Raw genomic sequence first — 18,940 nt, 5'->3', positions numbered from 1 at the left:
CCCCCCCTTAAGCCTTAAGCTCTTGTAGTCAGACTAGAATCTGAACAAAGTTTGGATAACAACACCATCAATGCAGTAACACATCTCTTGTAGTGTAACACTGAGTTGACTCAATAAGCTACCCTACAAAGCTTAGGCAAATCACTAACAGGTACCCGTAAGGTGTAAAAGGCTGATGGGGTCGACGTGTCGGATGGGCAACACCCAAGTTTGTGTATGCAATAACTTGAGGACGCTGTGACGTAGGAGTTTCAAATTGATATCATTGGCGTATCTACTCAAAATCTCAGAAGAGTTCAAATCTCAATGACCTCTGCTTCAAGGTTACAATGGTCAAGTTTTCTGAAAAACTTATGAATGCAATAAATTTAGAACAAGGTGACGCAGGATTTTGAAATTCATACCATAAGTAGATCTACATAAGTATTTTTTCTTTACTCTAATCAAGAATAAGACAGGTCCCATGTTATAAGCTGGCTAGTATGATGTAGAGTATGTCAGTAACTGTACAGCACAGAGTATATACAACAATGCTGTCTCATTACTACTGCACACAGAGGGCTGTCGGTCTCTTTAATAACGATGCTTTAAACAAGTTAGGCAGAGAACCGATACTTACGGTGATCGTTTAATTATCAAGCCTTTTAGCATAGGTGAGTCACTCCCCTAAATCACACAGTGAGTCTGTTTGACTCCCTTCTTCTCACGTGTCATACTGAGCCACCTCATTTTGAAGAGGCCGGATACCAACTCGGCTTGGGCGTGAAACGATTTCCTAACTCAGTCGCTGGGTGGCTTGGTCCCATCCCGGCTCGCACCGGACAAAAAAATGACGTACCCTGGAGAGATCCCTGTTCATTACAGGGCTAACACAGAGACAGTCCACTATAGTCGCAGTTACCCTGTGGACAGTACGGTTTATACTCGTACGCACGTCTGTGGACTGTGGGAGGAAGCCAGAGTACCTGCAGAACATGCAAACTCTACGAAGAGAGAACCCAGAACCTTGTGGTAGTTTTAGTGAGAAGCTACAGTGTGTGCAGGAAATGTGCACCAGTCATTTAACACTGTAAGAACCACAGACTACACTAATCACTCATCTATAAATATCCAATAACAACTAACATCTAAATCTATCTATGCAAGCTACACTAGGCAGATGTGCATCAGCTGCAGGTAGCTGCTGCAGTACTTGTTCAGCACCTGCATACAATTGTTGCAGCATAATGAGCACTAAGCAGCCAGTTTCCCAGCTCAGCATAACGACACGCTGTCGATCAATATTTGGCTGTGGGTGCATGTGAAGCGCAGTATGTTTGTCATTGTTCACTCCAGTGTTGGTGTAGTGGAAGCCTTGGTGACAGATAGCAGAGCAGATGGTGAACATGATCTGGAGTTTCGCAGCCTGCCTCTAACAGACTGGCTTTGTCCCGAGTCGTCTTCGTGGGCTGACGGCAGCCTGTAGCTGCAGTGTTCAGATAACTGTTGATTGTCAAAGGAGGTCGGCATGAAGGATTTCAGATGGTTCATCACACTGAGCTCATAGCTGCACCCCAGAGTTACACTGCTGCTGTAATTCGGTGCCGACATGTTTTAAGTGTTCTGATGTGTAATCTCACTTCTGCGTGCTCATTGTCAGTCGATGCAGCGGTGAGCATGAATCGGTCTTGTCCGCAGGTTTCTGCTATTAAAATTAATGATTGGTTGAGGATGAAACGATCTTAGCGACGCAGTCTGTCGGTGTCTTGTGTTATTACAGATGCAGCTGATGCAGATTATAGGCGATCAAAGACAGCAGCGTGGAGTCCCTTTATTAATTCCCCGTGGCCCACACGGTCAAAACTAATGATTAATGCTTATTCCTAATTACTGATGTGGTCCAATTAGGGCCAGGGGTTAACCTCAAACACTGTTGTGGTTTATTTACTGTTCTGAATGGGAAACAGGAGTTTGGGAAAAGCCACGCACGTGATTTTCTTCACAAAAATTGCCCCAATTACTCTTTTTAACCTAAACTAGTAAATAAAACTTGTGGCTGCCACTGAAAAAGATCTGCACCAATGCTGATTTTAAAAAAGAAGTTAGTGCTTTAAACACTTTACAGACGCTGTGTCACTCGTTTTCACTTTTGATTTTATGCAGATCGCACAGACGCAGGGTTTCGAGGATGAACTCCGACGCACGATGTGAAACATCTTTGCATGTAACCAACAAATCAGACGAGGAAGTCAGGGTTGCAGATGGCTGTGTTGTCTGAAGCATTAGTGGTCACACAGCAAGTCAACAAGTGACAACAACAGATGCCTCATTTGAACTAGTTTTAACAGCGTCTCCCCATCTGACAAAAGAAATTATATTAAATCTAAAAAATGTTTCAGATCGGAGAACAAAGTTTTCTCAAATGAGTCTGTGACCCGACTCTGATCCATGTGGGATGGTAATAATTAATAAACTATTTGCTTTTGTTGGAAAAATCTTTGAAACAACTCTACAACCCAGCTGTTTTATGGAATTAAAGCAGTGTTTGTTCCTTCTAACCAGATATCACACACCAACTCTCAGCAGCACAGTGGGCTGTGTTGTTGTGATTGAACTGTCTGTGACCTCCCTCCTCTCCAAGCTCTGTATCTGACATCTGACCTCCAGAGCTGATGGGACCTGTCAGATAGACTAGCACTGGTCTGAGTACAGCCACTACCCCGGGGGATAATGTGGATGGAGGAGATACAGACTAATCCATCACAAAGCATCAGCTCTATTCGCCCTCGCTGCTAGCATCTGAAATCTTCCGCCTATAAAAAGGGCCGCCCTTTGGGTCTCGTCTCAGTTACTTTCTCTCCTCGTCTCTCTTTTTCTGGGACTAATAGGATTAAATTAATTGAATATCACAAGTGCTTTGGGCAGTACCAAGCTGCTTTAGCTAACTGAAGAAGCAGAAATGGAGGGTTTTATTTAACAATAGGGATCCTGAGCAAAAGAGCGCTAATCAGACCTTAGAGCCCTCAGCCTTTGCTCCCATTGAGCAGAGCCATGGAAGATAACTGCTTTAGCAGATGTAACTGCAGTACCGATAAGGCCCGCGGTTATCTGGTCAACATAGTGCTACTCGTTCAGTTCACAGGTTCTGTTCAAAGACTGGAACGAAAGAGAGAGGAAACAGGAAGAGGAGCCTGGTATTACTGGCATTACTCATGTTTAGTGTCTGCACATTAGTCCGTACCCTTCATCTCCATACGTCGTATCAGTTTATTTTATTTGGCTTTCAGTTTGACAGTGTGGAGAGCCGTCAAGCGAAAGCCAGCTAATCAAATCTGTTATGCTTTTCTTTTCACTCTCTGTCGTGTGCAGTTGTTACGGTGGCTGACACGGAGTGATTGATATCAGTGTATATTTACAAATGACCCCAACGAACCAAAAGCTCAGACTGCTCTGTTTCAGGCTGGTCTGTCTACCCTTGTCTCTGTATGATGGCACAGAGTAGATATTGGTCTCCTCAGGTACGTATCTCAGGCTCTGAGCACACAAGCCCCGCCCACCTGTTCAAAAATGCTGTACGGGGGAGGGGGAGCCAATCAGGAGGAAGTTAGCTTGAAGGGAAGTAGCTAAAGCAGCTTGTTCCAAACGTTTTACATGGGTGGCTACACCAAGGCGACATAAATACGGATTAATCCAGTCGTGCGTCATATGAAGTTACAGTAAACAAAGAGCTGGATTTCCTTTTTGCTGGACAGCAGCCTGCAGTCAGCTGTTATAGTTGTCAACAAGTCTCACGCAGAGCAATCCCAGCCTGTTGTTCTTTGAGTCTCTCCTCCAGATTTCATGGTCTTCTGGCAGAGACCTTAGTCTTCATCATCCCAGTTGGTTTCAGGTCAGGACTTTGTGCAGGCCAGTCAACGGCTCCCATTTTGATCTTCTGTTGGTAGTTTTTTACCAGGATGTTTTGGATTGTTGCCACATTGAAAGACAAAGCAGCCACTCAGGCCCAGTTGTCCATAAGGTTTTCTTTCCAAATCTGCACACATGCTCCTTTCCTGGTGATTCTTTCCACCTTGACAAGATTCCTAGTTCCAGATCCACTGAAGCACCACACTGTAATACTCCCACCACCGTGTGGGGAGGGTCTTCTTTGGGTTATACACCTCTCCCTTCTTTCTCCAAAAATAAGCAGTAAAAAAACTCTAGTGTAGTCACCTAACCAAGCAATGTGCTTCCAGTGTCCATGATCCTTCTCCAGCTTGTCCTTAGCATACTTCAGCCTGGCTTGAAAGTGTCTCTGCTGCAGAAGTGGAGTTTTTCTCCATCTGTAACCATCAGTCTGTGTCTCTGTGATTGTTTTCTTTGAGACTATAATTTCCTGCCTTGGCTAAGTCAGTCATCAGGGTCTTTCAACACATTTCACCAGAAATTTGAATTCTTTCACTTCCTTGTTTTATATACCGAGCAGCTTGCTTTGAGTTTGTTGATGACGTGTCTCGTCCAGTTCTTGCTTTGTGAGCATCATCATTTCTTTTGTTTTTGGCAGGTTGTACCAAAGGACAGCTCAAGTTTTAATATCGTGTAAACTGGGAAAAAACGTCAGTTTTATCTTTATTATCCAAGCGTAGAGCATTACATAGCACATAACTGCACAGGGGCTAATAATATTGTTTTTATTCTTTCTGGCATAATTCTGTTATTTTGTCCACATTACAATTTCTAAAGAAACCTGGTAACCCTTCATGCTATGTTAAAAATCCCTTGCTGTGTTAAAAAAGCACTGGTTTTTGATTTCACAGAGGATAAACAGTATTGTCCAGCTGTACATAGATGATGTTGATATGAAATAAACACTAATTGTTGCACTTGTTGTTGTTGCTCAGATCTCTCTCATCTTTTTTTAAAATGCTATACACACAGATGTTTTCATGCATTTGCATTAAAAAGGACGGAAACACTTAAAACCATCTCGATCAGAGAATTTGCAGATATAAAAGGAGAAACATGCTGGTGTTACACTGTGTAACTCTGTAACAGCAAAGCAGCAAAGTTTTTGGTCGGCTTTGTGCACAGCGTTCGGGAGAAACAAACAGAAGGCTTCCTGCCTCCAAGGATTTACTCGTGACATTTCCAGCTCGTTTCACAGCCAGTGCAGGTGCTTTCATTATAATCAAATGGCAGCCTTAAAACAACAACGAAAAACGCAACAGTGAACATGTGCTCTCTCTCTCTGATCTAGTCTTTAACAAACGTCACCTTGTGGCTGTTTTCTCAAACAGGAAGTACGAGGACATGTTAGGGCTGCACTTGAGTGTTATTTTTAGAGAAGTTCATGAAAAAAACTGTGAGATTTAACATAAACACTGTAACTTAACTGAGACTCAGACACATGTTTTCAGCATCTGGGATTTCTTTAATACCAGAAGGTAGTTTCTGATGACGGGGAGATTCTGAGGGTATCGCTTCATCAAGGTCAGGCTCACATGACCTGAATATATATCTGAGTGTCAGTAGATTGCTTTGCATCAACTTTGCCCATTTATTTATTTATAATAACATTGTCCGTGTAGACTGTCCTGGATCAAAGGATCCTGTCCTCTGCTACTTTATTTAACCTCTGTTAATATTTCACAATGATACCATAACATTTCAAATGTAAAAGTGATCATAAGGTAAACGCACTGTGACCTCACAAACACCTACATCAGTGCAGTTTTGGATGGTATTTAGCTGACAGCATTTTAATGTTGGTTTTATAATTATTGAAAGTTAATAAAGAATATAAAAGCAATTATATTCGGGCTAACACATTAATAGACAAGACTATTGGTCTGTTATTATTAACAGCAGCTGATTAAAATGGATTTGAAGGCAGGTGAATATCTCACTAGCTAAAAAGTCGGGTAAAGCATGAGAACTGCTGAGTATCTGTACATGATGGATTGTTGGTTTTCTGAAGTTACAAAAATTGTTGGTCCCCCTTTGTTGACCCAACAAGCTCATAGCTGGGTAGCATACCCACTGTAGATGGACACAGTCGAGTCCTTGTGTTGTGTAGAGGACCCAGAATTGAGCCCTGTGGAACTCCGCCACCATCCTTAAAACACACCATTACACATGTGGCACAAGGATAGAATTCTTGTGAGTTTTTGGCTTTTTTTGGATAACATTTTAGTCTTCCTGTATGTCACAGTTGATTCTTCTGGTAGACTGTGTTCCATTTCACACTGTCCTAGTGTGTGCCATCCGACATCCGAGTTGATCTCAGGTCCAAGAATCTCTCGTTCAGGGATCTGAGAGAACAGGAACAGTGTATAATGCAAAGCTTGCTGACAGCTGCTGTTGGAGGGGAATATGTGGTTGCAGTGGAAAAATATATAGTTACATGTGAAAATACGTTCTACAGTCCAATTTTCCTCTTGACTCACAAAGTAAACTGACATTAAAACTGTGATTACACGGAGTGTGAAGAAGGAAACTAATTCATTTCCAAACCCACAATTGAAACAAAAATCTAAGTTTTGATGGACTGGAATCATTTATTTACATATTATTATTATTATTATAATTGATAGATGCACACATTTTTGTTGTTCTAGCTGCAGACAAAGCCAGGCTTCCTGCTACTTGTATCTTCATGCTGAGCTAAATTAAGTATTTAGCTCTTACATTAGAAAATGTTATATTGTAAGCTTATATTTTATGATTCTCATGTCATTTCCAGCTTATGAACATTAAGCAAGGCTGCAGTTATCTGTCATTTGGTAACATGGTGTGATGAGTCATTCAGTGTTTATTGCCCCCAAAAACATGTCAGAGGTTCTCCTCCCGTTCATGTTGGTACAAATCTAGGATTGACTCTTTTCGTGTAGCATGACGTGGATTCTGACAGTCCAGACAAAATGAATATTGGATGTGCAGCTCTGCTCTTTAAATTCCATCCTGACTTCTTTGTTCAGTCTTTATTGCTTTCTAAAGCTGAGCTCCTGCTCGCTCCTCTCTCCCACTATTCTTCTCTTCAACTCCAGAATCTTTTTTCCCTCCCTCTCTTACTGCAGTTACCTCATTTCACTATTCTTTTAAAACCTTCTTTCTCTAGAGGACGTTGCTCTTATAGCCGGGTGGTCCAGCCTAATCAGAAATAATATAACGAAGCTGCTCTCCGCAAACTTGAACTGCATCCAACAGCAAACTGAATTTCCAGCCAGGAGAGCAGAGGGTGAGACGGGAAAGGTACAGAGTACATGAGCTGTGGAGACAATGAAATTAGGAGTACAGAGTGGAACGTTAATAGGCACAGAGGGCTGGGTTATTAACAGAAAGGAAAACATCTCTGAGCGTAGACTAGAGCAAACAGGAGATCATTCTGTTTGCTACCACAGGAAAAACAAAGCAGGATCTGTATTCCCTGGAAGAACAAAGATATCGTCAGGTATCGAGGGACAGTTGATTTGGCGAACATAGGACAGGAAACCTGAGATAGTCGGGAAAGGATGGTAGAAAAAGTGTCACTGTTAAGAAATGTATATTGTAGATTTTGAATAGGACATCTGCACTGACGTCCAGAAGCGTCCTGTCAGTGCTGTGTTTGGAGCAGCAGCCCATACTGGAGTCCTAATATTGTACAGATGTTAGTGGAGTCATTTACAGAAGGCCTGAGGTGCACATTACTAACACAGTGATATTATTTTGAAAAATATGAAATATGAGTGCAGCCAGTAGTTTTATGTGGGATGTAAAATATGCTGTTTGTCCGTCCATGAAGTTATTTTCTCATTTCAGACGGACGAGAAATCGCTGAAAGAAAGATCCTGATTTCTCTGTGTGACTAAAAAAGGCCAAATCGATAACAAACCAACTGTGACAGGAGTCAGGACAATTACACTTCAATCCAGTGTGCGTGAGTGTGTGAGTGTGTTCACACACACACACGGTCATGACAGTGAAGATGTGCTCTTGGAGTCTGAGAGACTTTTTAATTCAGCTCGTTTTAATGATTTGTTCTCAGCTGTTGAGCTCTGTACCGCGGGGGTGTCACAGCAGCAAAACATTATCAGGACAGTCCACATAGTCTCTTCTCCTAATTTCAGGTCATTTTCACGGCCTTGCCCACACACGGCACTAGTGCAAAATAAATAGTCCAGAGTTCCACGGGGTCTGAAGAGCCTCTTCGGTTCATCTCAGTCTTCCAAAAGCCGTCAAAGCTTTTTACATTTGTTCTGTTGGGATTTCATCATGAAGTTCTACGTTAGAATGAAGCCTGTGTGCCAACTCCAAGCTGTAGCTGCCGAGAAACTAAATCTGAGGAGAGGTTGAGTGATTTGTTTTGTATCTATGTCCAGAAACTGTTGGGAAGCCACGAACCATCATCTGTTCAGCTCTGGGTGTCCTACAACCGCCAGCCAATGAAAGCAGCCCAGTTTATGACCCGCCATCCAATCACAGTGAGTGTTTTTTCTTGTGTTCAGAAGTGCTTTACCCAACACATTTGTCTGTGAGAAAGCAAAGGTACAGTCCCGTCAGATGGTCTTAAATCAGTCAGTTTGTGTCAGTTTGAACAAACATAAGGATATTCTTTATTTATTCATGAAATGTTTTATTGTCAGACCTTTGGTTAAATAACTGTACAACATTGCTACAGAGAGTACCTGAATAAGTGTTGACTTTCACTCGGTGTGTGTTCACAGCTATAAACAGGGTTTGCTAAGAAAGCAGCTTCAGCTCTGTCATTTTAAACAGGATGTGTGATCTGCGCTCCAGGTTGCAGCTACATGCATGCAGCCTTTGATGCTGATTCATACTGATGCATATCTGATCCATCAGAGAGCCATGTGACCGGTTACTCAAAGGCCTCAGGCTGTAAGCACAAAACTTTGAAACTGACTCATTAAGGTGAAACTCCTGGAAATAAAGACTTCCAAGGTGTAATATAAGACTAAACGCGTGTTCTCAGCATATGTGTGAGGAGCACACACAGACAGCAACAGCAATAAAAACATTGAAACATAACAGCTGAACATTCGTTGTTCCCATTTGTAAAAAAACATTACACAACACGTTCCCATTTCAGAGCATCGAGTCTAATCGGACCTTTAAGTCGGTGAACTATAGATGACCCTCTCCCCTCCCCCCCACAGGAGTACTACATAGCAGATGCATCTGAGGACCAAGTGTTTGTGTGTGTGAACCACTTGAACAACGTCACACACCTCTACATCTCAGACACACAGGGTCTCGCCTTCTCTCTGTCGCTGGAGAACGTGCTGTATTACAGTCCTGAGAGCTCTGGCAGCAACACACTCATCAGGTACTACACACACACACACACACACACACACACACACACACACACACCTACCTGTTTGGATACAAAAGGGCAAACCTCTCGTTAACAGATTGTCAGGCTAACTAAAAACACATAATCCAGTTTCAATAAAAATCCTTTGGTGAGGGCACTGCAGTGGATTTGGAACATACTGAGATCTGTTCAGTCCCTGCTGGGTCCTTATATGAACCATGTGTTGGGCACTGCACAAGTACAAAGAGTGTGTGGACAGCATGAGGGATAAACTTGCCATAGCCAGGTGTGCAGAATCATATCCAGACTGATGTAAGTAGACTCAAAGTTGTAACTGGGCCTCTACAAGGTGCTAATGTAATGGTCTGAATGCGTTTGCTCACCATTGTAGGTGCTTGGGTCCCACAGCCGAATGTGTCTGGAACACCTTCATCCAGCCTGCCTCCTTACAGGCGCCTGGACCGTCTCAGCTGGCTCTTTGCTTTTAATGCTTTAGTGATTTTTCCCCTTTTCCTTTAGATAAGTAAATGAGCAGATCACATGATGAACCAAATTGTACCAGCAGATAAAAATGACTGCAGTCTGTACCTGCAGGACAAATCGAGCACTATCTGCAGCCTTGCCAGTAATTGAGTTGTTCCCATAGAAACCACAGCAACTGACAGGAAGGCCTCTTGCTCTCTTTACAAATGCTTGGTAACAGTATAGGTTTTGCAAACACTTGAAAGCAGTACATCCTTTTCTAATAGTGCATTCAGCTGATAGCTGTAGTCATTGTTTGCCTTCTACATAATCACGAGGACGATCTGGTGTTAGTTTTGCAGAGGCAGTCCCAGTGTTGGCTTAGCTTCCTGCCAAAGCTGATTGTTTCTGTTTATCCAACAGCGTCTGCTGTTAACACTTCTCTGTCTTCTGTTTCTCATGACTCATTCTGAAACAAAGCATCAGACTGTGAGTTTCATGCTTCCTGTTTACCTCTCTCTGCTGTGTGTAAAAGTTGCCTCATGTTCTACGTTTGAACAACTTGATGATATTACTTTCTGTGCTTCTGTGGTTCTGACTGAAATCATCTTTAAAGGGTCCAAAGCGTGGTCCTGGGATTGGGTGTTAGGAGGACTGGTAGGATAAAGTGTGCAAAAGTTACAGTTAGGAAAAACAAACTGACAGCAGTGTTCAGTGGACAGGGTGGGAGTGCAAACCAGAGCTCTATCATTGAAGTAAAATAATGAAAATATGATCACGTTGAATAAAAACACAATTCCTTCCTTTCTTTTAAATATTGTAGATAATTTGTATTGTTGTATTGTAGAAATAGATAATTACCTTGACATTAAATATTACAGAATCACCTCAGATGTTCCTCTCTGACCCTGCCACCATGTTTGCATTTGCTGCGCAGGTATTTTGCCAATGAGCCGTTTGCAGACTTGCACCGCGTGGAGGGGCTGAGGGGCGTCTACATCGCCACGCTCATCAACGGCTCTGTGAGCGAGGACAACATGCGATCTGTCATCACGTTCGACAAGGGAGGGACGTGGGAGTTGCTTCAGTCGCCTGCTACCGACAGCCTGGGCGGAACCATAGACTGCCAGGTACGCCATGTTTAACTTATTGCTTTCAGTTGTTTCTTTCCCACAGAAGCACAAAACATAAACTTCTATTACTTCATCAGATTTCCATTTGATGGATTGATTAGTTGCCACTAATAGTCCTACATTACTTTGTTGTCTGACTAACAGAACCAATAAGCTCAAATCTGCTGGAACTTTTTGTGTTCATAATTTCTCCACTTTTCTCTCGCTCTCCAACACCACAGCTCCAAACCATGACAGAGCTGATCGCTGTAGACGTCCTCTGTATGTCTTGATAATGATTTGAACTAAAAATTTGACCTGATGCAACAAAATTATTTTTCTCAGTCCAATTCGTTTCCCAAGTTAGACAAAATCTCACATTCGTAAACCAAGAAAGCTGAAGCTGTTTATATGGACGTTGCATCTTCAGTGTTTTGTTACTCACCCAAGTGAGTAGTCCAGAACTATCTAAAGCTAGTACATGAGAGCAAACTGCAGGAACAGCTTGAAGTCTCTGGGATCTCCTTACATGAATGACTGAGCATCCAGTTACTGCTACCTAAAATCAGCAAACACAAGTTTGTATCACATCTCATGTTAGCTGGTGAAACAGTTTGGTGGGTTAGCCAACTAAAATTTCCACTCACACTTGATTTCAGTATTGACATGTTAGCAAACAAGAAGATTAACCAGCTAGTTATAATATATTTTGCATGAATTTGCCGATTGTTAGTTCTTAATATTAGTTAATAAAGCAATTTGAAAAAGGCCAGTTAAGCTACCAGGTCAGCCCTGGGAGTTAGCTAACCCCTAAACACTTGCTTGGTGAGCTAAACTGGAATTTTTCTCTCCCCAACCAATCACAGCAGATGGCCCCGCCCCTCCCTGAGCCTGGTTCTGCCGGAGGTTTCTTCCTGTTAAAAGGGAGTTTTTCCTTCCCACTGTCGCCAAAGTGCTTGCTCATAGGGGGTCATATAATTGTTGGGTTTGTCTCTGTATCTATTATTGTAGGGTCTACTGTGCAATATAAAGCGCCTTGAGGTTACTGTTGTTGTAATTTAGCGCTGTATAAATAAAACTGAATTGAATCGTTCGTGTTAGCAGGCATACTAGTGTTAGCTAAGTTTAACCACGAGCAGGAATCTTAGGGTAAGATTCAATGACCCAACGTGAACTGCTGATGTCGCAGAAAAGCTCAAATCGGGGTAGATATGAATCCTGTGAATTGAACAGCTAAGTGTCATCTAACTTTTCTCTCCTCTGCTTTTCTCTTGTAGCTCAGTAAAGGTTGCTCCCTTCACCTGGCTCAGCGCTGGAGCCAGTTGTTTAACATCCAGCTAAGAAGAATACCCATTTTATCCAAGGATTCTGCACCTGGACTTATTATGGCCACAGGTGGGATAACACGGAATAAAAGTTTTTCTTGGATTTCATGGATTCCTCATTATGAATAGATTTCTTTCCCCCAGCTCATTCGACCTTCCTGTGTAGGTGTTAGGTGTGGCTGTGTGCAGGCAGGAATAGGACCCAAGGTGCAGACTCCGGAGACAGACGTGAACTCAAAAAGGCTTTAATGCTGAACGCAACATGACATAACTAGAAACCTCAAAATAAACTTACACCGGTGGACAGGCAAAACACACAGCAAAGTAAACGGTAGATCGCGACACGGACACAGAGAAACACAGGGCTTAAATACACAGAGGGAGCAATCAGGGAATGGGTAACAGGAGGGAAACACAGCTGGGGCAAATCAGAACTGACGAGACCAAAGAAGCGTAAATTGAACACACTGAGAAAAGACGGAGACCTTCAAAGTAAAACAGGAAACACATAACACAGACTGAACAAAGACACAGACTCATATGCAGGCACTACAAAGGGAACAGAGACGTGGGAACAGGGCAGACACAAATACTGACTGAACACGGGGATATAGGAACTTAGGATACACATAGACGCGAACTAGACAAGGGGATGCAGGTGATAGGGGAGACAGAGCAACTAAAGAAGACAGAGACCTAAGCCATAAGACAGAACTTAAAGAAACCAAAAACTAGAAAGTATAAATAATATCATAAACTCAAAAACCCTGGGTCGACGACCCAGGCATCCTAACAGTAGGACGTAGACTACAAGCAGTGAAGTCAAACATTGACAGATTTTAATGGGTCCAACACTTTTGTCTCACACTCAGTTTACAGATGGTGAACTTAAACTTTCAAACTCGAGTCAAATTATAGTTGCACTACTAGAAACCTCTGGGGTTGTTGTGAACAGGGAAGAAATGTCCCAGAGCTTTGACGAAAGCCTAAGAGCTAGATGAGGAGAGTTTCAGTGCCATCTGTTGGAGGATGGCTTGTTGTACTTTTCAGTAACTTCCTCTTGGTTTATGATAACACTGATTCAAATATCCAGTGCAAGGCAAACAAGTCTGTGATGTTTGAGATGCCTCGGTCTCTCTTAGTATGTGGCCACTTCCTGTATTGCTGAAAACACAGGAAATAGGATTGCACCTTGTGAGATATGTGTTAGAAACTTGCTTCATGCATCATTGTTGAAACCTCTGTCCTGCTTCTCATTACAGTTACACAGTTGCAATTTAAATCTCAAAGACATAAATAATGTGAAAACTGTTACCCCATGTTCAATTCTCATGAATTCCTCAGAGCGAAGTGGAAACAGTGTCAGTGCTGCAGAGACATTATGGCTGCAGTTTGAGTTGTCTCTGCCTCGTCACAGCTGGTCGAGAGCACTGATTTGTTGATACTCTGCAGTGTTTAGGAGACTGCAACCAGCCTGTCTCTTTAATTAAATTCTTATTAGATGATGGGCATGGAAAGAATGCAAGAAAAAGGGAGGGCGAGCGGAGAAGGAGGAAGGAGCGCTGCCAATTGCTGCCACCATGTGCTTCATTATCGCTCTCTTAGATAGATGGGCTAATTACTGCTGCAGCACCCGGCGGGCACTTGACGGGTCAAACACAGTCCTGAGTGCAGGGATGAACATGCACGACCACCACAGGAAACACTTTAGTTCCATGCAGTTTAACTTCTTATTTACAAAATATTAAATATCATTGATTAGTCTGTGCTGTGAGTATACACCAACATTAAAACCACCTCAGTGACATCGGGTACGTCTCCAAGCCCAAAGTCCTCACATGAAACCGTCGCAGTTTTCCTGGTTCGGAATCATGATGTTGGCAACAAATCCTTCAGTTGCTGTAGATCGCACCTGGATCCCGCCTCCATCCGTCCTGTTTCACTGTCGAGGTTTCTCATTGTTTTGTTGTTGGCTTCTATTGGTGTCAGTTATGGTCGGTCTGTTATTGTCTTTGTAGTTCAATTTATTTAATACAAGAAAAGATATTGTAATGATATTTAAAATGCATGCAGGAACATTTACACAACACGTCTACAAAACACATAAGACTATCAAGAGAAACCAAAAGAACCAAAAAAACTGAGATAAAACACAATAATGTTTAGAAAAAGCATAAACTATCAAAGTAAACAGTCAACTTTTAAAACACAGACGAAACCAAGAAAACCACAGACACCATATGAAAATTTAAATAAACCAAACAATGATAAAATCAAGATGAAACACAACACAACATAGAAATGTTGGCAAGTTTGAATTTTAAATGACAAAGTTGTGCATTCCTCTTTAAAATTATCGCGAAAGTCACCTCGTTTTTACAGTTAACACAGAAACATTGCAGCTGTACACAACCAAACACGCTGGCTACTGAAGAATATCTCATTTCTTTCCTTGGAAAACTCTCGGATCGTTTACCCTCTCTGCTGGGTACAGGGTGTTTTCGCTCTGCCAGGCAGGTGGGTGGTCATGCAGATTTGTGAGTTTGTGAGGTGAAATAGGACTTTGAAATTGACACCAGGTGTTCAAATCTTAGTGACCATGATGATGTCAGAGGCCAGGTTTTCTGAAAATCGTGTGACAACTCGCATAGGTGCGATTTAACTTGGACACCCAATGAATGCGATAACTCCAGAACAAGGCGATGTAGAATTTTCAAATCAATACCAGCTACAGTTGGATTTACATTACAGGTGCAGCTACTAAAATTCTGAAGCTTTCCTGAAAGTACGCAGACTCCTACCACAGGTGTAAGTGCTAAGAGGCTGACGAGTAGCTTTGACGGCAACAAGTATGTTTGATGTTGAAGGCTGGTTTATTTAAGATATATTTTGTATCTTATCTCTGTTAACATGGTGTACAAGGAATGACTGTCCCACAGTAATTCCCGGGAATATTTGTTCCCTTTGATATTGGTAAGACCTCAACGCAGTGATTATGTGATGGATTTGTGTCGAACTGAAGTTCAAGACTGTATTTGTTTGGTGGCTTTCTTTAAGGCTTTTTAAAATAATGTTCACAAGAATTGCCGGTTCCCCTCGAGTATTGACAACACAAACAACAAAGGCGATTGCTGAGAGATCACAGGGTTTTATTCCTGTGTTCTCCCGTCCATGTGAGGGGAACTCTTAGAGTGTCCAGGGTCAAAGGAGTGATGCTGGAGAACCTCCAAGGGTGTGACGCACTGGTCTGCAGCCAAGTCCAGTATCAATTTAATCAAGCTGACCAGCTGGTCCTGCTTTGCGGCCCTGTTAAAACCACCATTAGAAGGTGGGATTGAAATCCGTATTCAGTTGTTGCTGTCTTAAATCTCCAGCGGTTTTCATTGCAGTCGTCTTCTACGCAATAATAATCAGAGCTCATGCCAGAGTCCAGGCATAATCTGGTGTCCTACAGAGGTCAGGGTCAAAGAAGTGATGCTGGGGAACCTCCCGTCTCCGAGGAAAGCCTCTACCTCGTGATGCTTTCACGCTAAAATAATAAAGTGCTCCAGCTCCTTGTACAGTCAAAGTCGAATAAAATAAATATATATATGCAATCTAAACAAAGGCATTAAAAATGACCTTTATTCTGTCTTTTTGAAAGGATTTGTGATGTTAATAGGATAAAATGAGTGTTTTATCTTCTGGGTTTGGTTTGTGTTCATATTAATGAGTTTGTGTGTTTGTGTGTGTGTCTGCGCGCAGGACTGTACATTAACTGTGTTAGCTTATAGCACTGGTGCTACAAAGGTCACTGGTTTTGCATCACTGACCAAAAAGTCATTTGTGGTGGAACAAAAAGAGAGCAGGTCATGTTTGTCATTCACTTCTCACATTAATGTTGAACCTGTGAAAATGGGGCACTGTGTATAAAATTATCATTCTTATACAGGTCGTGTAAAACTATAGTGCAACTGTTCTAATTAAATCTGCACTTTAATCACACATTGATTGGTTGATTTAGAACCCACTGTGTTTCTGTCGCAGACATCATGCAGGATGCTGTAATCAGTGGCAGCCATTTATTTTTCTCTGACACTTTCTGTGATGATATTTAATGTTTAGTGTCATCAGCCCGTTTTACTGGGAGAAAGAACCAAATTCATTTCAGAGGCATTATTACAGCCCTGAGCAGAGGCACATCAGCCATGCTGCTCTCATTCTCATCTGTGCTTCTGTCATTCACCCTGAAATATTTCAATGTGATTGATGTCCTGAGCGGTTGTTGTCTGTTCTCGAGTGTCAAACACAGAGAATGATGGTCCTGATCCTTTTCCTGATGGATAGATGGGGGATACACTAACACGCATGTTGGAGGGCATTTGGACGAAGATATAAAAGTTTCTTCCAAACTTCCAAACTCCAAAGTAAATTTTACCTGTCGTGCAAATGTGTAAGAGCGCTGGAGCAAATAAACGTTGTGTAAACAGGCGTAAAAAGTATTTTCAGTCTGCTTCACATTTTTTTTCCACATTCAAATTTTCTAAATCTACTCTACTTCTAATCTCTGCTTCCTCGTTATCAGCCCTGTGATGAAGCTGCAGTTGTTATCTAAAGAAACACTAAAAAGTGCCGCTGCTGTAGCAGCTGTGTGAGGTTGTGTTAGCTGTCACATTGCTTCTGTCGCTGATAAATGCTAACATGCTACATTTTAAATAATAGCTAATGCCTTTAGCTAAGCAGATAAATATTTTAACTTTCTAATGATTTTAATTAGAAAGTTAAAATTTTAACTTTAGTTTCATCACGGTAGGCTACGACAGGGTAAAACATGTCAGCCTCTATGTGACACTCAGTATCAGAACAATGCCCCAACACAGGACAACAATGTTGGCTCCCTAGTGGATGTTTCCAGAACTACAGATGGATCTCAGCATCTGTAGGCGAATTCAAGCAGGCCTCTCATCCTTATGTTTTATAATTTTTTTATTTTCATTGTGTATTTTATAAAATGTTCTAAGCAGATTGTTCCTGGAGGATTTCATTTCCAGCAGATACAAATGCCACATGCATGAAAAGATTCAAAATGCTCTGGCTTAAACTCCGGAGTTACAAAAGCAGCGATCATATGGAGTCAGAGTGTGTTAAAGGCCTTTTCTGTCTTCTGATTGCAGGATCTGTTGGCAGGAACTTGGCCAACAAACCCAATGTGTATGTATCCAGCAGCGCTGGAGCCCAGTGGAGAGAGGTCAGTGCAAAGTTTGAGAACAACAAGAACAGTGGAGACGGCTAAACTGTGTGTCAAAGAAAAAGTCAACATTCAGGCTTAGTCCTGTAGACAGGCTCGAGCTTTATTCAGCTTTCGTAGACGACTGATGTTCTCATGCCCACATGTCATGAAAGGACGTTACTGTTAATTCATTTAGTGTTCAAAGGGCATCGATGATATTTTCAAAAGGAATTAGTGTCTCATACTCTACTGTCCTTAATTCTAGTAGCAGATTGATGGGGATTGTTCTGACTTTGATTATTTAGAACTGGCACTAAAGTAGCTTTATTGCCGCCTGACATCAGACACATCACTATAATCAGGTTCCTTATGTGTCAGATGAATCTGACATGTGTCTCCCCCTCCAGGATCAACCTGGGAATCTTTTGTTTGTTAGATGAACGTCGATATCACTTAAAGCTCTACCGTCTAGTCCACACAACAGCACTGATGTCTTTACACTAAATTTCTTCAACCCTGTGAAGCACATTATGTCTCACTCACACTGCTTGTGGTAATCTAGGCATTGGCAGGCCCTCATTTCTACACCTGGGGTGACCATGGCGGCATCCTGATGGCTATTGCACAAGGAGGCCCCACCACACAACTGAAGTAAGTCCAGATGGCTTTCCTAAACTTCCTCTAGCCGAGGAAATGAATCGGACAGGAGCTTCAAACCCAGAGAGGTTAACTTGTGACAGCTTTAAGAAATCTGGCAGGCGGAGCACATAAACGGCACCTACCGTGTGGTCGTGCCCATTAGCCAGCAGGAGCAGACTGTGTGAATGTGAAGCTGCCTGCTGGAGTTAAACAGCAAATAATCCTTCCACTAATAAACAGAACTAGATTAAAACACCTCTGTGCCAACACCTACCTTGCAGCCAACTTTAATTCATGAAAGTGATGTATTATAACGATATGTATCCAGTTGGCTTCATTTCCATAATTCATTTTATCTTTCCCTGATTACTCAGTAACCCGATTTTACCTTCATACATACAAATGTCACTATTACTGGGTTAAGCCCGACTTTTAATACACATCGCGCTCTCACTTTAATTTGATGTTAACTCATGTTTGTTTGTTTCATCTGATCGTCTTCTCTGTCTTGCTGTTGTTCCCTCGGTGAGTGAGTGGGCATGCAGCAGATGAGCTGATAACTTGGTAACCTTGGTGATCAAACATTACTCAGTTATGTTTAGTCGACACTACGTGAGAGGCTGCTGTCAAACACATTTAGAAGATACGGTCATTAATAATACCACGCCCCTGTCAGGTTCAGCACCAATGAAGGCGAGACGTGGACCGACTTTCGGTTCTCAGAAAAGGAAGTGTACGTTTACCAGCTGCTGACAGAGCCCGGAGAGAAGAGCACCATCTTCACCATTTTTGGCTCGTATGCCGAGCAGAGACACAGCTGGCTCATCTTGCAGGTCAACACCTCTGACATTCTGGGTAAGTCAACGATTGAGAATGGAGATCTTTTGTTCTTAGCAACAACAGCTAAATGCAGAAACAG

The 18,940-nt window shown here is 42.2% G+C and overlaps 1 protein-coding gene across 1 annotated transcript in view; it reads left to right on the top strand.

Annotated features, from left to right (window-relative positions):
* Positions 1 to 18,940, top strand: part of sorl1 (sortilin-related receptor, L(DLR class) A repeats containing) — an 82,560-nt gene that overhangs the window by 38,140 nt on the left and 25,480 nt on the right. Inside the window, 7 exon segments of the mRNA XM_014329991.2 lie at positions 8,319 to 8,420; positions 9,114 to 9,283; positions 10,674 to 10,866; positions 12,126 to 12,243; positions 17,327 to 17,400; positions 17,945 to 18,033; positions 18,698 to 18,876. Of these exon segments, the coding sequence (XP_014185477.1) occupies positions 8,319 to 8,420; positions 9,114 to 9,283; positions 10,674 to 10,866; positions 12,126 to 12,243; positions 17,327 to 17,400; positions 17,945 to 18,033; positions 18,698 to 18,876 (925 nt within the window).

This window comes from Haplochromis burtoni, unplaced genomic scaffold (assembly GCF_018398535.1).
Source record: "Haplochromis burtoni strain Fernald_Lab_line unplaced genomic scaffold, NCSU_Asbu1 Contig_649, whole genome shotgun sequence".
NCBI lineage: Eukaryota > Metazoa > Chordata > Actinopteri > Cichliformes > Cichlidae > Haplochromis > Haplochromis burtoni.
This window is presented reverse-complemented; position numbering and strand designations above follow the sequence as displayed.